Genomic DNA, 27,265 nt, shown 5'->3' with positions numbered 1-27,265 from the left:
ACCTGTGGTATACTTTGTATGGGACCCAGCAGTTCTTCTTGCCTCAACTTGCCTTCGGACTGCGAGATTTTTGGTGCCAGGTCAGTCTTATTTGGTTTGGAGTTCACAGCTTTCAGCTCAATTGCTCACATTTTTTTCGGAGTTACCTGCATGCGCTTCTCCTTTGGTCTTATTTTCTCTTTTGACGTTGATGAGAACTCACTCGGCTTCAGAGCCCTCTTCTTACCCTTTTTTTGTGGCATTCTCTTCTTCACTTAATAGTCAAAGAACTCAGAGTGAAGTTGTGTCCTTCTGCCCTTCCATGGAGTAAAGAGCCTGCCTTTGTTTCTCTCATGTCTTCACTGTGTTTGGCTTCAACTCTGAACGTCTCACAGAAGTCAGTCTTGAGGTCTATTTGCAGGCAGAGATTGCACACCTGATGGCTGTCCCTCTGGGCGAATTTATGGTGGCACACTGGGCCGAAATGGAATGGCGTGTTCGCCATTTCACACGTAGCAGGGAGACTTTGGTCCCTATATTCTCTGGCTTTCTACCGATGGTAGTTCAATGTTTTTCCTTAGTAATTCGGTGGAGCTTCTGAGTAAATCTCCCTTACTTCATTAAGGCGATGATCTTCTTCACTTTCCTCAATGAAATCCTGTTTTCTTTCGTCTTCTTCCCCTCTGTGTTTGAAGACCTTCACGGAGCTTTCCCACCCAAAGGCTGAAAAATAAGCTGAAGATGGCGACCATGAGTGGCGACTATGGGAGAGGGCATCAGACGTCAGAGGTGACGGAAACAAGCACCAAATGATAGAGACTGTCGATGAACAACAGAAAAAAAGAGAAAAGCAAGTAAGGACTACTATGCAAAGTGAGAGTTCCGGATCCAACCACTAGATGGCAGAATAATGCACAGCATGTGACTCAAGAAAAGAATTGTGCTGCAAAACCCCACTCCACCACCCTCATCGCCCTAAATGCACTGCTGTTCTCTTACCTTTATTATGGGCGGCGCAATCGCCAGGTATTTATCACCATTGTGGTAAGTGATCGATTCCTGTCCTATGATGATGGCGCCGCCAAAGGGCTCAGGAACTAGAGGAGGGAAAAAATGTAATTCGAAAATAAGGACATATCACCCTTTTACGCAAGAAGCACAACCTTTTCGATGACCCACATATATCCTCTATACAAGCCCAGAAATGGGCTGGCAATTGCACACCAAAAGATAAACTGAGCACTGAATTAATGTGAAGGCCAAACTTAACCCTGACATAACAAGCCAAAATACTGAAAGTGCTAATTAAACAATACCTGTAAAACATTCTTCAAATACAACACTAACTAGACCAGAACTTGGGATGGGGTCTTTCTTTTTGGAAATAACAAATGAACTTCACTAGATGGCAGCCTGCAACACTATCACCATCATAATCATACCGAAACAACTGGCAGCATCTGGCAACGTGGATCATGCGGTCATACATGGACAGAGAAAAGTGGGAAGCAAAGTCTTCGATAGGATTCTGCACTACTAAACTGGTCACTCCCAGCAGACTACACTGATCCTCTGTTTCTTACATCAAGCAGCTGCTAGATACTAGTGTCAAGCAGGACTCCGCCTTAGTTTCTGCACTGTGTAATGTTTACCATACCCCTTTTTCCTAGGCTTATTTTAAGGTATAGAATACAATTTTTCACTTAAGTAAATAATGCACATGGTGTAGGAAAGTGCCCCTTTTTGGCGTGGGCACCCCCACTTTTTGCCTGGTATTTGATGCAATCTTGATTGAAAGTGCATTAAGTTCCTGCTAACCAGGTCCCCAGTGCCAGATATTTTTCTCTAAAACTTTACAACTGTTTCCCAATAGGCAATACCTCTGGCACACCTAAAAGTCCCTAGTAAATGGTACCTCTGATACCTAGGGCATTGGCACCAAAGAGTGTCTCTAAGGACTGCACCGTGTATTGTGCCACCCTCAGGAATCCTGCACGTAGCTAATGCAGACTACCATTGCGGGCTATGTGTCTCAGTGCATCAAAAAGTAAAAACCCGACATGGCACACAGCCTGTATGCCATGCCCACTAACACTGCATGCACTGAATGTAAGTCAACAGTACAGCAGCCTTCCAGCCATAAGGCCATGGTGTATTATATTACATGTGGACATATCTGCAAAAGCAGATATGCCCCTGCTATGTCTTTGTTGATCCTTAGACATAGTAAGTGAACAGGGAAGCCGTTTTAAGTACATGTGCTGGACACTGGTCTATATGAGTTCCCCAGCTACATGATGGCTTCACTGAAACTAGGAATGCTTGGTATCAAACAGCTCGTATTAATAAACCCTCACTGATTTCAATGATGGATTTATTAATAAATGGATCCAGAGGGCACCTTAGGAGGTGCCCCCCCTCCCCCCCGAAACACAGACCAGCTGTTGTAGTACTAGCCGATTAGTTTTAGCCAGGATGCCACCAACAGACATGTTTCTGACCCCAAAGGGTGACTGCCTCTGCTCTTAGGCAGTCACGAACAAAGCCTGTTCTGGCAGGGGTGTTAACACACCCCTTTCAACAGGATGACCTGCAAATCTGTCTCATTTAATTATGTCTCACTTACTGACGGTGTGCCTATGGTGAATGTCCAACACTCATCTCTGATAAGCCTAAGGCTGCTCAACCACACTATCCCCTATAGAGCACCCTGGGGTAGCTAAAGCAAACCCCTGTTCACTAGTAAGAGAACCCCCGGACTCTTTGCACAGTATACCTAATTTTGGGATATATAAAGCCAGCTTCCTACACAAGGACAACAACTCTATGTTAGACTGTTTTTCACACAGGTGCGAGTATATAATGGAGTGGCAAGTGAACATAGCACAATGGTTCATATGTAATGTGCAATATGAACCAGGTTATATTAGAAGAGATCAGCAAAAAAAAAAAAAAAAAGATGCCAATCCTAGGAGGCGCTTCACAATTCTGACTGCAAGCTGATGGCCGTCATGTGAAAGTGCTCTGACACAATGTATTTATTGAAATGCCTGAGATCCAGGCTAGTCCTGAGGGAGCCATCGATGTTGGAAATGAAGAAGTAAAGAGGGTAGACACCCTTGCCCTAGTTTGGTGGAGACATTCTCTTTATTGCCCCTTTCTGAAGGAGCACTTGCACCTCTTCGTCTAGGAGGGGGGAAATGTTCCTTGCTGAGGATGTGTGTGCGCGCATGGTGGGAGGATGAGACACATTCTAGGCTGTAGCCATGATGAACTGCCACTAAAATCCACAGATCTGGACTGACGACCTCCCAAGCATGAGAGAAAATATTTTAGTCTCTCCTTGACAGGTGAGGTGCAATTAGGGGGGAGGTAGGTCAAGCTACTGCTCTGAGGCGAAGCTCCTTTTACTGGAGCCACCTCTGCCCTTCCCCACATTGAACCCCTGTAAGCACCTCTGGTCTAACGCCTTCCCACCCACTTGTGAAAGGACTGCTGCTGTTCTTGTTAAGACTGCAGCTTTTCAGGAGAAGTTGTCTTGGCTCTCCCTCAAGCCACTGTTTCAGAAAAGAGCCCCACAGCAGCTGAAGATTGTAGGATACACTTAGCTTTGGCAAACCGTGTCCTCCTTGATTTGTCCCGTATCTCATCAACCTGGGGCCCAAAGAGATGTTCTCTATCTATTAAATGGGAGGTTGAAGAGCTGCTGCTGCGGTTGCCCTAATTCAAACCCAGAGCTACAGAGCCAGGCCATCTGCAGCACTGAGTTCACAACAAATGTCTGTACTTCAGATGGTCTCGCACTCAAACACTATTTCCTCTCTTTTCTTCCTAAGCTCCTCAGGAAGGTGCTTCACGAGCTCCTGCATCTCCTCCCACTGTGATCTGTCATAACGGGGGGAAGAGCCCAACAGTGGTTATAAGCCCGTGGCTAAATGCTCCTACAGCCACCCTCTTGCCAGCTGCATCTATTTTGTTACTCTCCTTTTAAGAAAGCAGGGCATCACCTGTAGCCTTAAGAGAGGTCCTTCAATAAACATTATGTTAGAAATGGGGTCTCTAGTTGGGAGTCGGTTTGCACCCTGTCCAAGTAGGGACCCTCACTCTAGTTAGTATATGGGAGATACCCGCTCAGATAACCCCTGCTCATCCCCTTGGTAGCTTGGCCCGAGCAGTCAAGTTTATCTCAGAAGCAATGTGTAAAGCATTTGCACATAACACACAGTAACAAGTGAAAACACTACAAAAGGACACCACAGCAGTTTTAGAAAAATAGCCAATATTTAGTTATATAAAACAAGACCAAATACAATAAGAATCCAACATACAGTAAGAAAAATATGGGGTATGCAAGATTTACTCAAAACTACAGTTCCTTGAAGTCGATAGCTCCACCTGTGGCTATCACGGCGTCGTGATCAACAAAACCAACAGTTCAGGCCAGCCGCTGCGTTGCCGGCGTGGATGGCCTCGGGCTGCAGTTCGAAGTGGGACAATGCGACGTGCAGTGCCCACATGTCACGGTGCAGGCAGCAGCGTCGTCGTCGCTGAAGCGCTGTCATTGGTAGGCCCAAGCCAGCGGTGCAGCACGGGACGGTGCTTCGTGACCCTCACAAGCGGTGTCCACAGGCCACGGTGCAGGCAGGATGCCTGGTGACGACACAGAAGTCGATGGTGCAGGCATCGGTGGACTGGGACTGCGGGACGGGTCGGTGCTTTGTGTACCTCACGAGCGGTGTCCACGGGCCACAGAGCAGGCAGCGGCGCCAGTGTCAGCAGGAGTGGCGTTGATGGGGAAGCACAGGCTGCGGTGTCAGCAGGCGATGCCGGAGTGTGGGGCCCACAGGTCGCGGTGAGAACAGCAGCTTGGTGAAGTCGTCTGATGGCGGTGTTGGGGATACCAGGGTCACCGTGCGAAGCGGGGCAATGCGACTCCATGTGGCGTCGGCAGGACACAGTGTAGGCCAGCGGCATCATTAGCGGCGTGGCAGTGGTTTCTCCTCTTGAACAGCACAAAACACACAGTTCACAGTGCTACAGGTCGAGGAAACTGAAGTATCTGGTGTCCCTGAGACTTCCAACAGGAGGCAAACTTTACTCCAAGCCCTTGGAGAATTTTCTCAAACAGGACACACAGCAAAGTTCACCCTTTGCACTCTTTTCAGGCAGAAGCAGCAACTGCAGGCCAGTCCAGAAAAGCAACACATCAAAGGGATAGTACTCCTCCTTCAGCTCTTCTCCTGGGCAGAGGTTCCTCTTGATTCCAGAAAGATTCTAAAAGTCTGGGGTTTTGGGTCTGCTTCTTATACCCAGTTCTGCCTTTGAAGTTTGCAAACTTCAAAGCAAAGTCTCAAGTGTTTGCAAGATCCTTCCTTGTCCCGGCCAGGCCCAGACACTCACCAGGGGGTCGGAGACGGCATTGTGTGAGGGCAGGCACAGTCCTTTCAGGTGTGAGTGACCACTCCTCCCCTCTACCCCTCTCCAACACAGACAGCTAATCAAGATATGCAGGCTACACCCCAGCCCCCTTTGTGTCACTGTCTAGAGGAGAGGTATGAACAGCCCAACTGTCAAACTGACCCAGAACAGGGAAACCACAAACAGGCAGAGTCACAGAATGGTTTAAGCAAGAAAAGGCTCACTTTCTAAAAGTGGCATTTTCAAACGCACAATCTTAAAATCAACTTTACTAAAAGATGTATTTTTAAATTGTGAGCTCAGAGACCCCAAACTCCACATGTCCATCCGCTCCCAAAGGGAATCTACACTTTAATCAGATTTAAAGGTAGCCCCCATATTAACCTATGAGAGGGACAGGCCTTGCAACAGTGAAAAACGAATTTAGCAATATCTCACTGTCAGGACATATAAAACACATTACTATATGTCCTACCTTAACCATACACTGTACCCTGCCCTTGGGGCTACCTAAGGCCTACCTTAGGGGTACCTTACATGTAAGAAAAGGGAAGGTTTAGGCCTGGTAAGCGGGTACACTTGCCAAGTCGAAGTTACAGTCAAAACTGCACACTCAGACACTGCAGTGGCAGGTCAGAGACATGATTACAGAGCTACTTATGTGGGTGGCACAACCAGTGCTGCAGGCCCACTAGTAGCATTTGATTTACAGGACCTGGGCACCTCTAGTGCACTTTACTAAGGACTTACCAGTAAATCAAATATGCCAATCATGGATAAATCAATCAACAGTACAATTTCTATAGGGAGCAGTTGCACTTTAGCGCTGATTAGCAGTGGTAAAGTGCGCAGAGACAATAAACCAGCAAAAACAGACCTGAAAAAATAGGAAGAGGGCAAAAAGTTTGGGGATAACCCTGCAAAAAGGGCCATTTCCAACACCTTAGGACTCAATAAGGAATCGAGGTGGAGTTAGGCAGGAAGCTCATGTATGTATACAGGGTTACTGGGAGAGGGTTTGTACTTTTCCACCTTGGGTGTTCCTATCCTCATCTTTAGGGGGGCTCCGTAAAAGCATCAAGAGGGGATTTAAGCAAGCCTTTGAGCATTGGTAGGAGCTGCACCGTACGCTTCGACTTGGAAAGTGTCTCTGTACATCTACTTTATTGAAAGTCAGGGCTCACTGAATGATCTCATAATAGGCCATGGTAGTGGCAGGGGGGATGATACTCTGACATTGTAGCCCTCTCTGGGTCCTCTGCAGGCCTGTACCAACAAGACCAAAGGGACTGCCTGGATCAGAAACGGTGTGGTCTATGTGGATCCCTCAGGTGACTTCACCAGAGGCAGAGGGGTTTGTGTGCCTGGCAGTGGTGGTAAAGACGGGGGAGGTGGGCGATGTGGAGGGAGGTAGAACATAACGCAAGAAGCTAGTGCCCCTGTCTTTAGGCCTCTTTGGTGCCAGTTCCGGGGGGAGAGTGTCAGAAACTGGTTCTTTTTGCAAGGCAGTATATGCTCACTTTGGACGAGATGGTTTTGCAGAGATTTTTCTGGTTACGGGTCAGATGAAGAGGCGCATTTACCTGGCGTCAAGCTCCTCTTGGGGCCTCTGAAGGATGGACAACTATGACTTTGGGTGCAAGCATGGCTGTTTGGCACCCATGGACTGCGCAGGGCTAGACGGCTGGTGCAGTTGACACCCTTGTGCAGCTCCTTATTCAGTTCAAAAGCCACTTCTTTGTGCCCACCGGACTCCGAAGGTGGCAAACACCACAGACGCAGCAGTCTCTTACGCACAGGTGTAGGGCTCTACTGCTGCATGAGGCCTCTTGTAAAGCCTTGGGCGAGTGCTGGAGACAAGTGGCATACTTCTGGCCCTGGGAGTGGTCTTGGCTCGAGTGCCACTGGTCTTAGGTGCCATGTCCTCTTCTTCCTGTTCGGAAGACACCAAGGAGACTTTTCAGAATGGGTGCGGCCTGAGCTGCAGGGGTTCAGAAAAGGCCAGCCTCCTCTTTGTTGGTAACAAAGATATCCTGTTTGCTAAAGATTTAGGGGTTTCTGACAACCACTTACGATGCATTTTGAGCTGCGCCCAACGCCTCTTCTTTCTGCAGCTTACTGGTTTCTTGGAGCAGAAGGCTAGGCAAGAGTCATTGTTCAGAGAAAGACACAAGTTACAAATGTCGTATAAGCCCAGCAAAGGCTTGGATGAGAATCCGTTCAACCATGTCCTTGCAATCCACATTCTCTGTTAACATCCAATACGGACGGTTTCTTTCAAATTATCGGCATCAAATTCTAACCGCATGTGTCTGAAAAAACACGTGAAACGTGTTTGCCTGAACCAGATGGCAGAAAAAGCAAATTAAGTCAGTGACCATGCACATTGTCCACTATGGGCTGAGTCAAAGCACATCTCTTAACTCAAGACGTCTTTGAAGAAAAAAAACCTGTAAACCTCCAAGCTCCTAGAAAGCAGGAGTATGCCCAAGTATGTGTATTTACAGCAGTAAATTTAGTTTTGAACAATGCCATTTAGGTTACAATCATCATCAATTACTTATTCAAGGACAGGTTTTGCCCTCACTGCCTGACACTAAATGCAACTACACCAAGTGCAACTGTACAGCAAGGACCAATACCTCGGGAATTGCATAAAATGCTGATGCACTTACAAAGCACAGTACCAAGAACTGCTACAAACGCTGTCCGTTGTAAAAATATCACCAATGGATCAAATATTGTGAAAATAAAGTACTGTGTATGGTCCATGAGGAACTTTGGAACCTGGCAGACCAATACGAAAGTTATGTCGCAGAATGGGACCTGAGGTCTAGCTATGAAAGCCTGTTGAGGGATGGACCATTAAAAAAGCAACTACAACCTGTTTGATTGCCGAATGAGTCCCATTTGTGTTGTTTGCATTTATTAACTGAATTATGAGAGGCAGCATCTTGAATTTGCTGTGGTGTACAATCGTATCGTAAAATACATATAAAGCATCAGTTCTTATCAATGGAGTGATATATGAATCAAGTCACAGCACTGAAATCACAAAGCAACAAGATCACTGACCTGCTATCACCATGGAGGCCTCAGCCTCAACATTCTCCTGCTTCCAGGGGCCTTTGTTAAACTCCTTTTCTCTCAGGGACACTTCGTAGGTCTTCACATGACGACCCTGTGGATCCTGCAAGATGGAAGAGACACATGAGCAAACTTGACCTCGCTTGAAGGGCCCTTCAATATCGCCCCAACCAGCCTGGCTTATCTCACCACAAAGATCAACAACAAACAAAACCACAAGTACTCACTGGCATTGCAACCAAAAAAACAAACACTCAAACGTAACTATGCTGCTCCATCCCCAACATCATCAGAAGAGCCTCCACCTTTGACTTCACCACAAAATCTCTGCCCTCATGAATGTCCCATTAGAGTACCGATCCATCTCATTTACTCGATTTTTTCAAATCCATTACAAGTGTGTATAGATTTTATATGATCATGTCAAACTATAAAATAATTCTCCAACAGCTAACAGACCACCAGAGTCTTCAATCACATAATGCAAACATAAATAAAAGTGCTTATCCACTATCCTCACCACCCACACGGGACATGGCCATAGCTGCCAAAACAACAGATGCTAGATTCTAGAGGTTCAGTCAGTAGATGGTACTCCTGAACCAGAAGAGAGCTCCTTGAAGCGGGCACCAGACCCCAATCTCAAGAGTATCGATGGTGTGGCCGCTCAAGGAATCACTGGTTGCTCTCACTCCGTGCCATGCACCCTTCTTGGTTTTTCGAACCAGAAAGAGTGCTGGATGGTGAAAGTTGGTGAACTTTCTTAAGCAGAATGTGGCCACAGGCACCCTGCTGTCACCAGGGCTATCCCAGCTGATAGAGCACAGTCAATCAGCCCTGAGCAAACGCACCTGACGCTGCTGATAGGCCGGGCCTGCAAAGAAGACGGCAGCAGTGTGGTGAAGAATGAGGGAAGGGTCCGGCATTAGCTGAGCGGTTTTGCCCTCACAGAAGTCCTTCAATGACATGACTACATTTTCTAGTGGGACTTTGTCACAAATGAAGTCCTGCACTGGCCTTGTGTGCCCCGCTGCCCCCCACCCCTCTTTACCTCCGTGGCTCTTATTTAAGGTGTGTGCCAGTGCCTCAGAGAGACAGTTTCTTCATCTTATTGTGAACTTTGACATCGGCAGTTAACACTATACGGTCTTGAGTTATGCTGCTAGACTAGTATGAGGGGGGGAGGATGGTGTGACCTACCCAACTAGGACATCTGGGACTGTTGTGTAGACGCTCCTGACTGTTCAGGCTCTTCCCCTCAGTGAAAAAGAATCTACTCGTAGTGCAATTAAGTCAGAAGGGGGTTTGTGCACTATTATCTTTCTCACAGAACTACCCCCCCCCCCCTACCCCCCCCCCCCCAAAAAAGCAGCTCATGCTGGGGCCTAGAGACTAAGAGTCTTCACTACTGCAAACCCCTTCACCTGGAGTTGAACCGCCATACCTGCTATCAAATTAAGTCATGTGAGTGCCAGCAGCCCCCCTCCTCCCCTTAGGCAAGCGGAATTATATATCCAAGTATGGTACACTTAATAGGTCCACCAAAGACAGTAATATTATCCCACTCTGCTCTAAAGACTGCTCTGTCCAACATACAGGTGAAATCATGATTAGCTCTGCTTTTTCCACTGAAGTCACCATCCCGAAAATAAAAGCTTTCCAGACAGCATTCAAGACAAAGACAAGTGAGATAGGCCTGGACAATTCGCTCCTCTCGTAAGACTTCAGGAATGCTGTTGACAGGTTCACATAGGCAGAGGGCCACATTTTCAAACGGGAGAAAACAGTCAAGACCCTTGGGGCATCTGTGATAAGCCTGACAGCAATAGCCAGGAACCTGAAGGAAATGTGGAAGAAACCGAGTTGGGCCTGACAATCTATGATTGATAGAGTTCCAGAACGAGATGAAGGGACCAAACCTGGTCATTGATTTTGCGATACCATCCAGTAAAATAAGCGCTGGCAAAGCCAATAGGTCTTGCTTATTCAAGAGCTATTAGTTTTGCCCATGTGTTTTAGCCATGTTGTACATCAGCGTAACGGCTGTTCATCATGGCAAAAGTGGTATAAAGGACAGGCACGTAGAGATTCACAGAGTGGAATGGCGAAGAGTAGAGTGTTGTAGAGTGGAGTGGCAGAAAGTATTGTGTAGTGGAGTGGCAGAGTGTGGAATTGTGTAGAGTGGCATACACTGGAGTGGCGTGGAAGGGTGTAGAGTGCATTTGCGTAGTGTTGCAGAGTATACTGGCATACAGTGTAGTAGCATTGAATTCAGCGTCAGGCTGAAATGGCGGCGCAGAGTGGTGAACAGTGGAGTGATGCAGAAGGGAGTGTCAGAGTGCTTCATACAGGTTATCATCAGTGACGGAAGACTGTTCAAATCGGTGATGCAAGACAAAATCTGCATTGGAACAAACTGAACAGAGCCTCCATTTCAAAAGAAATGAATCCTATGGCGACTCATCGAGCAGTTTTTAAAGATGAGCTTAGCCTCGTGCCTTCTATGCCCCCAGGGTTTAATTCTAGCAGTTTATTGTACGTGGCACGACTTCAGAACATAAGCCTTGTGGCAACCCTTGTTTCAGGCTGACAAAATGAGAGAGGCGATTCCCTGCTAACAAAACACATTGAAATACGATCTGTTTACCTCTGTAGGCCTCCTCCAGCTCACACCCGATATTCCCCTGGTATGTGTAGTGCTCGAATTTGGCAGTGATGGCTGACGCATTTTCCCAGTCACATCTAACCGGGAACTGTGCACCGCGGTATGTTTCTGGCAGGACAATGCAAGTGCAGCATTATGGAACTCTGCTGCCATCTAACGGCAAAAAGAGTGTGCTTTCTGTTTCAACTGAAAGCCTGTTTTCCATGAAATTCAGGAGAAACAGAAAACCGTAAACGCTAGCTATGGTCCTATTGTCCTGAGTTTTCGGCATGCTTGCTATCATCCTGGTTTTCGTGGGGTTTTTTCACCGTTTTTTTCTCATGGGCCCAATTACAGCCCTACTTAATGATCACATTTCCCACACATTTCCTATGGACTCTGCTGACGATACATCCGGTGGACGACATCGATACGGAGTAGCGTGTCGCCCTCCTCTGACGAGCAGACATGCTGTGGAAAAATGTTTACGGCTCTAGGCTCCCGCCTGGGGTAGATTCTAAAGTAAGGAATCTGCAGCTTTATACTGTCTCTACCAGATAATGCGTTACTAAAGCTAAGTAAATGGTTCGTTAGTGAGGGCGAATGGCAGTGATTTTTTTTCTTTGAGGGAGAATGACAGTGAGTAACTGAGGGACAATGACAGTGTTACTGTGTGTAAGACTGAGTAACAGTCTGAAGGAATCCGCATAAGTGAGAATCGGTAAACTGATTTTGTCAGTTAGTCTGAATGAGTGGGACGGTGTAAGAAAGAGTGAGCATGATTGAGAAAAGGTGAGTCAGTGGAATTAAATGAATCAGTAAGATTGAATGCAAATGAGTGAAAATGAGTAAAAACTAAGTGAGATAGAATGAGTGAGAGAGACCGCGAGTTGAAATGAGTGGTACTAGGTGGAAAAGTGAGACGAGGGGAATTGGTGGGATTCAGTGACAGGTGAGTCAGAGTGAGATCAAGTTGGGCTGAGTGAGAATGGATAAGACTGAGTGGTACTGAGTTAAACTAACTGAGAATGAGTTGGCCTAAATGAGTGAGTCAGCGTGAGATTGAGACCGAGTGAGGCAAATAGAACTGAATGAGCTCCCTTGAAACAAATGAGAAGTCAGGCTTGCTCACTAGAATTCGAGCAAAAGATTATGCCACACCACTTTCAAAGGTCACCAACTGCCATGATGGCATCTTGTGATCGCCCAGGCACGTTACAAAGCTAGTTCCCCGCTACATTGGTGGGCTGCAGTCCTTCCGCCTTTAAAACAGCTCTCTGCTACCTGCATTGCAAGCACTCCGACATTGGCCTTTGAACGTGATTAAGGAATATGGTTTGTTATGTAATTCTGTGAGCTCCGGCCCTTCGCCCATCATGTGTTCTCTATTTCCTGCCTGGCCCTGCCATTCTAAATTGGAACACACTTGGGGCTGTGCTCATGGATACTGAGAATGTTTTTCCTGCATAAATAATAAAAAAGTGATTTCAAGGCCTTTTAGTCCAGTGAGCTAGTACCAGGCCATCTTTGGTTTTTGGCAGTGTGCTCTTTGAGGGCGAGTTTGGTGTCCAGTTTGAACCCAAGTGACTTGGCATTCAGTGGAAGTTGGGGTTTGATCTTGTCTCACCTGGTTTGGGTTGAGAAGAAAAGAAGCAAACATTGAGTGAAGCGAAGACAATCTGGTCTTTAATGAGGCCACCTACTAGGGAACCAGTTACCATGAGGTATCGCCCAGGTGCATCATATTGACATATTTTATGTGAAAAAGAATTTTGGTGGAAAGGGAGTGCTATTTCATCGACCTTTTAGTGAAACCAAGGTGGAGAACATTTGTAAACCCATACCTCCCCAGCAGGAGGCAGAAGAGACAGCTAAGAGGAACTCCTGCAGTACTACAAGATCCAATGAAGTGTTTTCGCCATCTTAAGGGCAGCCCCTCTCCTGAACTTTTCATTGAGGCCACTGAGCAGGATGGGGCATGGAAAGGGGGCGCATTGAGTCCAAAGGCCATCAGTTTCTTCTCTTCGGTGACCATTTTCTGCACTAAAAATGCAGTTACAAATAGAAACTGCCAAGTGAAACAGTGTAGTAGCACCAAATACACCCTTGTCTCAAATAATCACTGAATTGTTTATTTAAGGTGTTGATTTACCTAACGAAATCTTCTGAGACCGAAGAGGGGTCAGTTCGCAGAGCAGGTAGGATCATTAACGGAACCTGCGGCTAGATCCCGTCTCTACCAGATAATGAGCTAACGAAGTTAAGTGACTGGTTTATCTGACACAGACATCTAGCCGCAGATTCCTTACTTTAGAATCAGATACAAAAGTAATAGAAACCCAGAGGAGGGACTGTAAAGAGAAAACGTCCAAAAAATAGCTAAGTATAACAAAACTGGTCTACAATAAGAGAAAAAGACCAGACACTCAATTATCAAGGTGAGTAATAATATAGTCTACAACATCAAAACCTGTGAAAGGAACCACAGGTAAATATAATCGTGAGACACGAAAAACATAGGAATACGCTCATCCAGGTTAGAATGTCAAATGTGTCAGAAGCAATCCAACAATATTGAGCCTCTAACCAAAAGAAAACTGGTCTAGTGAAAGAGAAATAGACTGTGCATTCATAAGAATACCTATGAGGAAAAACATACTCTTTACTAAAAGAACTGTGAAACACAACACAGTAGGAAAAAGTTATTAAAAATGTCAAGAGCATGGAGGTACCATCACCCATGATTGAGACCATTAAAAATCTGTCCCTAGAGAAAAATCTGTCTAGATCAATTAAAAAAGACAGAACATTTATAATGTAGCTGAACCTACCATATTTCACAACATCAAACTCGTGGAAGGCACCATAAATAAGTAGTCAAAACTTGAAATAAAAAACATCTTTTTGCCCAGGAAAAGTAGCAAGGGATGATAAAAAATAAACATCTTCAAGATATTCTCAATATAGGAGTATAACAAACACCCATGTAGTAACCAACTAAAATATATATATATATATATATATATATATATATATATATATCTCTCTGAATAAAACAGCAAGCACTTGGTAGTGTGGTGGAAACCAAGGTGAGAAATTGACGTATAATGAAGAGTCATTTACAGATGAACTAGAAAAAGATGTTGACACAAAAACAGAACATTTACAAAATTCAGAAATAAAAGAATCAGTCTTATGACAGCACTTCTAAAAGTGTGAACACAACCTACAACAATTATAGTCAGGTAACAATGCAAACAAATGTACCCAGATGAGGTATTAACATCTAACCTCCTTATGCACAACAGATATAAATATCTTCAAAGAGAAGAAGAAATACCCCTGAAAAGGGTAAAACCCTTCCGAAAGGAAGGAAGTCTTCAATGGAAACGCAGAAGCGCAGAACAACTCCTAAAGAGTCAATAATGAAAATGTCACTTACCCAGTGTACATCTGTTCGTGGCATCAGTCGCAGTAGATTCGCATGTTCTGCAATAGCTCGCCATCTGGTGTTGGGCCGGAGTGTTACAAGTTGTTTTTCTTCGAAGAAGTCTTTCGAGTCACGGGACCGAGTGACTCCTCCTTTTGTCTCCATTGCGCATGGGCGTCGACTCCATCTTCGATTGTTTTTCCCCGCAGAGGGTGAGGTAGGAGTTGAATTGTAGTAATAGTGCCCATGCAATGGAGTGACTAAGTATGCACCTATTTAAGGTTGAGATGATACATATATAAATAATTGAAGGTAACTTCCAAACTGCTACAGGCTCCCGGGGAGGCGGGTGGGCACATGCGAATCAACTGCGACTGATGCCACGAACAGATGTACACTGGGTAAGTGACATTTTCAGTTCGATGGCATCTGTCGCTGTAGATACGCATGTTCTGCATAGACTAGTAAGCAGTTATTTCCCCAAAAGCGGTGGATCAGCCTGTAGGAGTGGAAGTAGTCTGAAATAATGTCCTTAATACGGCTTGACCTACTGTGGCTTGTTGTGCGGATAACACGTCTACACAGTAGTGCTTGGTGAATGTGTGAGGCGTAGACCATGTGGCTGCCTTACATATTTCTTGCATTCGGATGTTTCCTAGAAAGGCCATGGTAGCACCTTTCTTTCTGGTTGAGTGTGCCCTTGGTGTAATGGGCAGCTGTCGTTTAGCTTTAAGGTAGCAGATTTGGATGCATTTAACTATCCATCTGGCTATACCTTGTTTCGAAATTGGGTTTCCTGCATGAGGTTTTTGAAATGCAATAAAGAGTTGTTTAGTCTTTCTGATGTTTTTTGTTCTGTCAATGTAATACATTAATGCTCTTTTGACATCTAATGTATGTAGTGCCCTTTCAGCTACGGTATCTGGCTGTGGAAAGAACACTGGAAGTTCCACTGTTTGATTTAGATGGAACGGTGAAATAACCTTTGGCAAAAATTTAGGATTGGTCCTTAGGACGACTTTATTTTTGTGTAGTTGTATAAAAGGTTCCTGTATAGTAAACGCCTGAATCTCGCTTACTCTTCTCAGGGAAGTGATGGCTATGAGAAATGCCACCTTCCAGGTTAGGAACTGTATGTCGCAGGAGTGCATGGGTTCAAAAGGTGGACCCATAAGTCTAGTTAGGACAACATTTAGGTTCCATGAAGGAACAGGTAGTGTTCTTGGTGGTATAATTCTCCTAAGGCCCTCCATGAATGCTTTAATGACTGGTATTTTATATAGGGAAGTTGAATAGGTAGTCTGCAGGTATGCAGATATTGCTGCAAGGTGAATCTTAATGGAAGAGAAAGCTAGGTTAGATTTTTGTAAGTGAAGCAAGTAACCCACTACATGTTCTGGAGTTGTGTGTAATGGTTGTATTTGATTAATATGGCAGTAGCAAACAAACCTCTTCCATTTACTTGCATAGCAGTGCCTGGTGGATGGCCTTCTTGCTTGTTTTATGACTTCCATACATTCTTGGGTAAGTTGTAAGTGCCCGAATTCTAGGATTTCAGGAGCCAGATTGCTAGATTCAGCGATGCTGGATCTGGGTGTCTGATCTTTTGGTTGTGCTGTGTCAACAGATCTGGCCTGTTGGGCAATTTGATGCAGGGTACCACTGATAGGTCTAGCAGCGTTGTGTACCAGGGTTGCCTTGCCCAAGTTGGTGCTATCAATATGAGTTTGAGTTTGCTTTGACTGAGTTTGTTTACCAGGTAAGGAAGGAGAGGGAGAGGAGGAAAAGCGTAAGCAAATATTCCTGACCAGTTCATCCATAGGGCATTGCCTTGGGATTGTTTGTGTGGGTATCTGGATGCGAAGTTTTGGCATTTTGCGTTCTCCCTTGTCGCAAACAAGTCTATCTGAGGTGTTCCCCAGAGTTTGAAATAAGTGTTCAGAATTTGGGGGTGAATTTCCCATTTGGGACCTGTTGGTGATCTCGAGAGAGATTGTCTGCGAGTTGATTTTGTATCCCTGGTATAAACTGTGCAATTAGGCGAATTTGGTTGTGAATTGCCCAATGCCAAATTTTTTGTGCTAGCAGGCTTAACTGCGTCGAGTGCGTCCCCCCCTGCTTGTTTAGATAATACATTGTTGTCATGTTGTCTGTTTTGACGAGAATGTATTTGTGAACTATTATTGGTTGGAAAGCTTTTAGTGCTTGAAAAACTGCTAGAAGTTCTAGGTGATTGATATGCAGTTTTGTTTGATGTACGTTCCATTGTCCTTGTATGCTGTGTTGATCGAGGTGTGCTCCCCACCCTGTCATGGAAGCATCTGTTGTTATTACGTATTGTGGCACTGGGTCTTGGAAAGGCCGCCCCTTGTTTAAATTTATGTTGTTCCACCACAGAAGCGAGAGGTAAGTTTGGCGGTCTATTAACACCAGATCTAGAAGGTGACCCTGTGCTTGAGACCACTGTGATGCTAGGCATTGTTGTAAGGGCCTCATGTGCAGTCTTGCGTTTGGGACAATGGCTATGCATGATGACATCATGCCTAGGAGTTGTAATACCATCTTTGCCTGTATCTTTTGTGTTGGATACATGCGTTGTATGATGGTGTTGAAATTTAAAATTCTTTGTGGACTTGGAGTGGCTACTCCCTTTGATGTGTTTATTATGGCTCCTAGGTATTGTTGTACCTTGCGCGGCAGAATGTTGGATTTTGTAAAGTTGACGGTGAACCCGAGTTTGAAGAGGGTTTGTATGATCTGATTTGTGTGATTTGAGCACTGTATGAACGAATGGGCTTTGATTAGCCAGTCGTCCAAATATGGGAACACATGTATTTGCTGCCTTCTTATGTGTGCAGCGACTACCGCTAGACATTTGGTAAAGACTCTTGGTGCGGTTGTTAATCCGAAAGGCAGTACCTTGAATTGGTAATGTATTCCTTTGAATACAAACCTTAGGTATTTCCTGTGCGATGGGTGTATTGGTATATGGAAATAAGCATCCTTGAGGTCTAAAGTTGCCATGTAGTTGTGTAGTTTTAGCGATGGCAATACTTCTTGTAGTGTGACCATGTGGAAGTGGTCTGATTTGATGAAAGTGTTCACTACTCTGAGGTCTAGGATTGGTCTCAGTGTTTTGTCCTTCTTTGGTATCAGAAAGTACAGTGAGTAAACTCCTGTGTTTATTTGTGTGTTTGGCACTAATTCGATTGCATTCTTTTGCAATAGTGCCTGCACTTCTATCTCCAGGAGATTGGAATGGTGTGTTGTTAGATTTTGTGCTTTTGGTGGTATGTTTGGAGGGAATTGTAGAAATTCTATGCAATAACCATGTTGGATAATTGCTAGAACCCAAGTGTCTGTAGTGATTTCCTCCCATGCTTTGTAATAATGACCTATTCTTCCCCCCACTGGTGTTGTGTGGAGGGGGTGAGTGACCTGTGAGTCACTGTTTAGTAGTAGGGGCTTTGAAATCTTCCTCTATTTCTAGGGAATTGCCCTCCTCTATATTGTCCCCGAAAACCTCCTCTATACTGTCCCTGGTAACTGGACGGTGTGGCTTGTGAGGTGCTGGCTTGTGTGCTTTGACCTCGAAACCCCCCTCGAAAGGGCGTTTTACGGAATGTGCTGTAATTCCCTCTGCTCTGCGGGGAGTAGAGTGCGCCCATGGCTTTGGCAGTGTCCGTATCTTTTTTGAGTTTCTCAATCGCTGTGTCCACTTCTGGACCGAACAGTTCTTTTTCATTAAAAGGCATATTGAGAACTGCTTGTTGAATCTCTGGTTTAAATCCAGACGTTCGGAGCCATGCATGCCTTCTGATAGTTACAGATGTATTAATTGTCCGTGCAGCTGTATCTGCAGCGTCCATGGAGGAGCGGATCTGGTTGTTGGAAATGGTCTGTCCCTCCTCAACCACTTGTTTTGCCCTAATTTGTAAGTCCTTGGGCAGATGTTCAATGAGATGTTGCATCTCGTCCCAGTGGGCTCTGTCATAGCGCGCAAGTAGTGCCTGTGAGTTCGCGATGCGCCACTGGTTTGCAGCTTGTGCTGCGACTCTTTTACCAGCTGCATCGAACTTGCGGCTTTCTTTATCTGGGGGTGGTGCATCTCCAGATGTGTGAGAGTTGGCCCTTTTCCTAGCTGCTCCTACAACGACAGAGTCTGGTGGCAGCTGTGTAGTGATGAAAGCCGGGTCTGTAGGAGGCGCCTTATACTTTTTTTCCACCCTTGGTGTGATTGCCCTACTTTTGACCGGCTCCTTAAAGATGTCTTTTGCGTGCCGGAGCATACCAGGGAGCATAGGCAGGCTTTGGTAGGAGCTGTGGGTGGAGGAGAGTGTGTTGAATAAGAAATCATCCTCGACCTGTTCCGAGTGGAGGCTTACGTTGTGAAATTGTGCTGCTCTAGCCACCACTTGAGAATACGCGGTGCTGTCTTCTGGTGGAGATGGCTTTGTAGGGTATGCCTCCGGACTGTTATCTGACACTGGGGCGTCGTATAGGTCCCATGCGTCCTGATCTTGGTCACCCTGGCTCATGGTGGTGTGAGCTGGGGAGTGTGATGGAGTTTGTGCTGGTGAGACGTTAATCACAGGCGGAGGAGAGGGTGGTGGGGTAACTCTTTTCACCACTTTTGGTTGTGGTGTCTGTTCCGTCTGGAACTCCAACCTTCTCTTTCTCCTAATGGGGGGAAGGGTGCTTATTTTTCCTGTCCCCTGCTGTATGAAGATACGCTTTTGCGTATGGTCCACATCAGTTGCTTGCAGCTCTTCCTCAAACCTATGCTTCTGCATTTGGGAGGTTAGCGAGTGCTCTTCTGTATAAGAGCCTGAAGCTGGGTCGCTTGCAGTTTGTTTCGGCATCGAAACCCTGTCTGCGTGTTTTTTCGGCTCCGAGGTGACTCTTTTCTTTTTCGGGGCCGAAACCTCTCGGCGTCGATCTGTTTCGGTGCCGCTGTCTCGGCGTCGAGCCGTGTCGGCACCGGCATCTCGGTGTCGAGGCTTGTCTCCAGCACTTTCTCGGTCCCGAGAAGGCTGCGTGCCGGTGTCTCGACCGGAGTCGGACGATCTCGGCACTGTTTGGGCCTTTTTCGGTGCCGACGGGCGGTCACCGAATTTATGGGTCGAGCCATGGCCTGGTGGCAGTGGCGTCCCCTGGGCCTTGTAAATGTTCTTCTGAGTGGATTTCGACGTCTTACTCACGGTTTGTGTATCGTCGAATCCTTCGGAGTCTGAGTCTTGGATCGAGAAGGTACCTTCTTCTTCCTGTTCCTCGAACTCCCGTTGGGCTGTCGGTGCGGACGCCATTTGAAGTCTTCTGGCTCGACGGTCTCGGAGTGTTTTTCGGGACCGGAACGCACGACAGGCCTCGCAGGTGTCTTCGCTGTGCTCAGGTGACAGGCACAGGTTGCAGACCAAGTGTTGGTCTGTGTAAGGGTATTTATTGTGGCATTTGGGGCAGAAACGGAACGGGGTCCGTTCCATCGGCGTTCTTCAGCACGCGGTCGGGCCGACCAGGCCCCGACGGAGGATCGAAAAACTACCCCGAAGGGCACCGGAGCTCTTCGATCTTCGATGCGGTGTGGAATCTAAGTACGCCGATCCCGAACGCAACAATACCGACGAAAATCTTCCGAAATTAGCTAATTTTCCGTTCCGAAACTCGGAGCGACAGGAACACGTCCGAACCCGATGGCGGAAAAAAAACAATCGAAGATGGAGTCGACGCCCATGCGCAATGGAGACAAAAGGAGGAGTCACTCGGTCCCGTGACTCGAAAGACTTCTTCGAAGAAAAACAACTTGTAACACTCCGGCCCAACACCAGATGGCGAGCTATTGCAGAACATGCGTATCTACAGCGACAGATGCCATCGAACTATTAATTATTCTGTACAAGAGACTAAAATGAACCCACAGAGATATGTCTCAATGAAGACCCATAACAAACTAACATAAGCCAGGAAATGAAAAGAATGATGTTCAAGGAACATTTTGACACCTTACAAATGTATACACTAAAGTGTAGAAAATACATCAAACTTGGATGGCTTTCTAATATAAAACCTTTGAGAGCAAAACAAGGAAAGTCAAAGTTCCCAAGGTGACCTGTTCTGACTTCTCAAGTATCCAATTTACCAAAAGTATAAAAACTAATGCTACCATATCATAGGTAAAAGTAGAACTTATACCACAATTAGTGTAGATCAACAGCTACCTTCCTTCACAGCACAAGGATGAGTTAGGAAACAGTCATCCTTAGTGTTGTAGAATCCTGATAAACAAACCTCTTTAAACAGAGATTAAACAATATACTGACACTCTCAAGGGGCAGTTAATAATACGAGTTCCCCATGAGGGATACTAGTATAATTTAATAATTTCACAAGTTAGAAAACTCACTCTGTAGAGGAAGCAACTTTGTACCCTCAAATGAAGGTGTAGTAGTGTGTGTGTGTGTGTGTCCATGCAATGGAGTAAGTATGTATGTACATAATGTGATTAAAAGCGTTATATTTACAAGTTTACAAATGTCCAAGTTTATTTTTATCAACTTCTAACGGCTACAGGCTCCCGGGGAGGTGGGAGGGCTCATGCCACGAACAGATGTACACTGGGTAAGTGACATTTTCCGTTCAATGGCATGTGTAGCTGCAGATACACATGCTGTGCATAGACTAGTAAGCAGTTATCTCCCCAAAAGCTGTGGTTTAGCCTGTAGGAGTTGAAGTTGTTTGAAATAATGTTCGTAATACTGCCTGTCCAACTGTGGCTTGTTGTGTTGTTAACACATCCACACAGTAATGTTTAGTGAATGTATGAGGCGTAGACCATGTGGCTGCCTTACAGATTTCTGTAATTGGTATATTTCCTAGAAAGGCCATGGTGGCACCTTTCTTCCTAGTGGAGTGTGCCTTTGGTGTAATAGGCAGTTCTCTCTTTGCTTTAACATAACATGTTTGAATACATTTAACTATCCATCTGGCAATGCCTTGTTTGGATATTGGATTCCCTGCATGAGGTTTTTGGAAAGCTACAAACAATTGTTTTGTTTTGCGAATTTGTTTGGTTCTATCAATGTAATACATTAGTGCTCTTTTTATGTCTAATGTATGTAATGCTCTTTCAGCTACAGAGTCTGGTTCTGGAAAGAACACTGGGAGTTCCACAGTTTGATTTAAGTGGAACAGTGATATAACTTTTGCCAAAAATTTGGGATTTGTGCGTAGAACCACTTTATGCTTGTGTATTTGTATAAAGGGTTCTTGTATGGTAAAGGCTTGTATTTCACTTACTCTTCTGAGAGATGTGATAGCTATTAGGAAGGCTACTTTCCAGGTTAAGTATTGTATCTCACAAGAGTGCATGGGTTCAAATGGTGGACCCATGAGTCGTGTTAATACAATATTGAGGTTCCACGAAGGGACTGGTGGTGTTCTTGGTGGGATAATTCCTTTTAGACCCTCCATAAATGCTTTTATGACTGGGATTCTAAATAGTGAAGTTGAATGTGTAATTTGCAGATAGGAAGAAATTGCTGTGAGATGTATTTTAATGGATAAAAAAGCTAACAGACTTTTGTAAGTGTAGTAAGTAGCTTACAATGTTTTTCGCGGATGCGTGTAATGGTTGAATTTGATTACTATGACAGTAATAAACAAATCTTTTCCATTTATTTGCGTAGCAATGTCTTGTAGTAGGTTTTCTAGCCTGTTTGATGACCTCCATACATTCTTGTGTAAGGTCTAGATGTCTGAATTCTAAGACTTCAGGAGCCAGATTGCTAGATTGAGCGATGCTGGATTTGGGTGTCTGATTTGTTGTTTGTGTTGAGTTAACAGATCTGGTCTGTTTGGTAGTTTGATATGAGGCACTACTGACAGGTCTAGTAGTGTTGTGTACCAAGGTTGTCGTGCCCAAGTTCGTGCTATTAGTATTAGTTTGAGTTTGTTTTGACTCAATTTGTTTACTAGATAAGGAAGGAGTGGGAGAGGGGGAAAAAGCGTAAGCAAATATCCCTGACCAACTCATCCATAACGCATTGCCCTTGGAGTGAGGCTGTGGGTACCTGGATGCGAAGTTTTGGTATTTTGCCTTTTCTTTTGTTGCGAATAGGTCTATTTGCGGTGTTCCCCAGTTTTGGAAGTAGGTTTGTAGTATCTGGGGATGAATTTCCCATTCGTGGATCTGTTGGTGATCCCGAATGAGATTGTCGGCTAACTGGTTTTGAATTCCTGGTATGTATTGCGCTATTAGGCGAATGTGATTGTAAATCGCCCAATGCCAAATCTTTTGTGCCAATAGACACAACTGTGTTGAGTGTGTCCCTCCCTGTTTGTTTAGGTAATACATTGTTGTCACGTTGTCTGTTTTGACAAGAATGTGTTTGTGGGCTATTAGTGGTTGAAATGTTTTTAATGCTAGAAACACTGCTAGTAGTTCTAGTTGATTTATATGAAGTTGTTTTTGCTGAGTGTCCCATTGTCCCTGGATGGTGTGTTGGTTGAGGTGTGCTCCCCACCCTACCATGGAAGCATCTGTTGTGATCACGTTTTGAGGTACTGGGTCTTGGAAGGGCCGCCCTTGGTTTAAATTTATAGGATTCCACCATTGAAGCGAGGTGTGTGTTTGGCGGTCTATCAACACTAGATCCTGAAGTTGACCCTGTGCTTGTGTCACTAGACACTGTTGTAAGGGCCGCATGTGTAAACTTGCGTTTGGGACAATGGCTATGCATGAAGACATCATGCCTAGAAGTTTCATCACTAATTTTACTTGATATTGTTGGCTTGGGTGCATGCTTTGTATTACATTTTGGAATGCTTGTACCCTTTGTGGACTTGGAGTGGCAATCCCTTTTTTTGTGTTGATTGTTGCTCCTAAGTATTGTTGTATTTGACACGGTTGTAAGTGTGATTTTAGGTAGTTTATTGAGAACCCTAATTTGTGAAGGGTCTGTATGATGTATTTTGTGTGTTGAAGACACTGTTTCTGAGTGTTGGTTTTTATTAACCAATTGTCTAGATACCGGAATACGTGTATGTGCTGTTTTCTGATATGTGCCACTACTACTGCAAGGCATTTTGTAAATACCCTTGGTGCTGCTGTTATCCCGAATGGTAACACTTTGAATTGGTAATGTACTCCTTGGATTACAAACCTCAAGTATTTCCTGTGTGAAGGATGTATGGGTATATGGAAGTACGCATCCTTTAGATCTAATGTTGACATGTAATCTTGTTGTTTAGGCAAGGGGATCACGTCTTGAAGTGTTACCATGTGAAAGTGATCTGATTTGATGTAAAGATTTAGTGTTCTGAGATCTAAGATGGGTCTCAGAGTTTTGTCCTTTTTGGGTATTAGAAAATACAGGGAATAAACACCTGTTCCTTTCTGATGGTTGGGTACAAGTTCTATTGCCTCTTTTTGTAATAACGCTTGGACTTCTAGTTGTAATAGATCCAAGTGCTCTTTGGACATGTGTGTTCTTGGAGGCACATTTGGTGGTGATTGTAGGAATTCTATGCAATAACCATGTTGGATAATGGCTAGGACCCATGAGTCTGTAGTTATTTCTTCCCAATTTGTGTAATAATCTGTGTGTCTCCCCCCCACTGGTGTTATGTGTTGGGGATTTGTGACATTGAAGTCACTGTTTAGTTTGTGGGGTCTTTGGGCTTTGGTATTTCCCGCTGGTTTTAGGGAACTGTCCACCTCTATATTGTCCACGAAAGCCTCCTCTTTGATACTGTCCCTGGTATGTGGGTCTGGCTTCGGCTGTTGAGGGTTCTGTGCTTTGGGCTCGAAACCCCCCTCTAAAGTGTGGCTTTCTAAAGGTGCCTCTGCTCTGTGGAGAGTAGAGCGCGCCCATGGCTTTGGCCGTGTCAGTGTCCTTCTTTAGCTTCTCTATAGCTGTATCCACCTCCGGCCCAAACAACTGTTGTCCATTAAAAGGCATATTAAGCACAGCCTGTTGGATCTCTGGCTTAAATCCGGAGGTGCAGAGCCATGCGTGTCTCCGAATAGTGACCGCTGTATTCACAGTTCTGGCGACTGTGTCCGCTGCGTCCATTGCCAATCGTATCTGGTTGTTGGAGATACTTTGGCCCTCCTCCAGCACTTGCTGTGCACGCTTTTGAAACTCCTTGGGAAGATGTTCAATAAAATGCTGCATTTCATCCCAATGAGCCCTGTCATAGCTTGCCAATAAAGCCTGTGAATTGTCAATGCGCCATTGATTGGCTGCCTGTGCTGCAACTCTTTTTCCTGCTGCATCAAACTTTTGACTTTCTTTGTCGGGTGGTGGTGCATCCCCAGAAGTCTGTGAGTTTGCCCTTTTGCGTGCTGCGCCTACTACCACTGAGTCAGGTGTTAGTTGTTGCGTGATATACACAGGGTCTGTAGGGGGAGGCTTGTACTTTTTTTCCACCCTAGGTGTAATGGCTCTGCATTTGACGGGGTCTTGAAACACTTGTTTTGCATGTTTTAACATCCCTGGTAACATCAGCAGACTCTGGTACTGGCTGTGTGTTGATGACAAAGTATTAAATAAGAAGTCATCCTCAATAGGTTCAGCATGCAGTGCTACATTGTGAAATGCTGCTGCTCTGGACACCACCTGCATGTAAGCAGTACTGTCTTCTGGTGGTGACGGTCTTGCCGGGTAGCAATCAGGACTATTGTCAGATACTGGTGCATCGTATAGATCCCATGCATCTGGGTCATTGTGGCTCATCCCTGTGTGAGTCGGAGATTGCATCATTGGGGGTGTTGCAATTGATGACAGTTGCGGTGAGCGTTGTGGCGATGGTGGTGGTGAAAAACGTGGTGGAGTTTTTTCTTTGGCCACCTTTGCTTTTGGCTGTTTATCTGTGTCTTGGAAAGCAAGTTTCCTTTTCATTTTAATAGGGGGAAGAGTTCCTATTTTCCCTGTATCTTTTTGAATATGGAGCCTTCTTTGCGTATAGTCTGGCTCCCCCATCTCTAACTCTTGTCCAAATTTATGGCCTTGTAGTTGTGCTGAAAGGCCTTTTTCTTCGGAATAAGAGCTTGTTTTCGGCTCCGATGCTGGGTGTTTCGGCACCAAAACTTTTTCTACAGTCTTTTTCGGCTCCAAAGCCACTTTTTTCAGTTTCGGGGTGCCGATCTCTCGGTGCCAAGTTTGCTCGGAGACGGTATTTTGATGTCGAGTTTGGTCGGAGCCAGTATCTCGGTGCCGAGTATACTCTGTGCCGGTATCTCGACCGGAGTCAGATGACTTCAACACGTGTGTGCCCTTTTTCAGTGCCGATGGTTGGTCAACGATTTTACGGGTTAAGCCATGGCCTGCCGGCGGTGGCGTCCCCTGGGCCTTCATGATTTTGGTGTGAGTTTTAGCCGGGGCAGGTTTACTCACGGTTTTCGCCGGCTGCTCACTTTCGGCCTCGTCCGAGTAGGCAATGGAGAAAGTCTCCTCTTCTTCGACGTCGTGGTGTCCTGACGGTGTTGATGCCATTTGAAGCCTTTGAGCTCTCTGGTCCCGTAGCGTCTTCTTCGACCGAAATGCCCGACAGGCCTCGCAAGTATCCTCTTTGTGTTCAGGGGACAAACACAAATTACAGACCAAATGCTGAGCTGTGCAAGGATACTTATTGTGGCATTCGGGGCAGAAGCAGAATGGGGTCCGTTCCATGAGCCTTGAAGATGCACGCGGTCGGGCCAACCAGGCCCCGCCGGGGGATAGAAGCCCAGAAGGGCTACCGGAGCTCTTCTTTTATTCGGTGTCGATCTGCTATAACTAACCCGATACCGAACGCAAACAATACTGTCGAATTTTCCGAGATTTAACTAACTTTCCAAACCAAAACACGGAGCGAAGAGGAACACGTCCGAACCCGATGGCGGAAAGAAAACAATCTAAGATGGAGTCGACGCCCATGCGCAATGGAGCCGAAAGGGGAGGCGTCCCTCGATCTCGTGACTCGAAAAAGACTTATTCGAAGAAAAACAACTTGTAACACTCCGAGCCCAACACTAGATGGCGGGATATGCACAGCATGTGTATCTGCAGCTACACATGCCATTGAACATTGTATTGCTACATGCACTATGTGCATGTAGCAGCACTACGTGCAAGGTAAACAGTGGTGCAGGGTGTGGACCATTGGCCTCTGCTTCTATTGGCCTTCGCTTCCATTTTGGTTCACGACTCCATTTTGTCGAGTCTGGTTCTGTGCGTAAGGCACTGTTCTGTGTTTTTCCACAAGCTTCGGCAAGCTACAGGGTGGGGTGTTTTTCTGCTCAACTTTGCTCCATCTGCCTGATACGAAGGGCGCTATTTACATTCCACGAGCTATCAGTTAGAACAACAGGGGGATGCGCCTGTACTCAAGGAGGAATGCAAACTTCACCTTGGAGCCCTCTCCTGGGAACTTGGCCCGTTCTGAGGAGACGTCTCGAAGGGTGAACAAGATACCGCCGATTGCACAATTTGTAAAGGAGGGGGTCTTTTTCTAGAAAAGACTCCTGGGCGTTAGTAAATACTATAAAGGTTGGGGGCCTGGATGGACTGGTTTAGGAACTCTCTTCTGGGTTGGACGCAACGTCAGGAGGACTGATTGTCCCGAAAGAGGCTCCCTGTGCCAGCCGATTTGGGTTCCCCGGCTTTGTGTACGGCGGAGGGATGCAGACACTCTCTTTTCGGTGAAGCTTTTCAATTTATTAAGTATAT

At 45.6% G+C, this 27,265-nt stretch overlaps 1 protein-coding gene across 2 annotated transcripts in view; it reads right to left on the bottom strand.

Moving 5' to 3' along the window:
* The window catches only part of DDB1 (damage specific DNA binding protein 1), a 682,863-nt gene that overhangs the window by 540,664 nt on the left and 114,934 nt on the right, over positions 1-27,265 (bottom strand). For both annotated transcript variants that reach the window (XM_069223262.1, XM_069223263.1), the window contains exons 5-6: positions 8,473-8,587; positions 979-1,076 (exon numbers count right to left, since the gene is read on the bottom strand). In XM_069223262.1, coding sequence (XP_069079363.1) covers positions 979-1,076; positions 8,473-8,587 — 213 coding nt within the window. The remainder of the gene's footprint in view (positions 1-978; positions 1,077-8,472; positions 8,588-27,265) is intronic.

This window comes from Pleurodeles waltl, chromosome 3_1 (genome assembly GCF_031143425.1).
Source record: "Pleurodeles waltl isolate 20211129_DDA chromosome 3_1, aPleWal1.hap1.20221129, whole genome shotgun sequence".
In the NCBI taxonomy this organism is placed as follows: domain Eukaryota; kingdom Metazoa; phylum Chordata; class Amphibia; order Caudata; family Salamandridae; genus Pleurodeles; species Pleurodeles waltl.
Note: the sequence above shows the minus strand (reverse complement) of the source record. Positions and strands in the feature narration are given on the sequence as shown.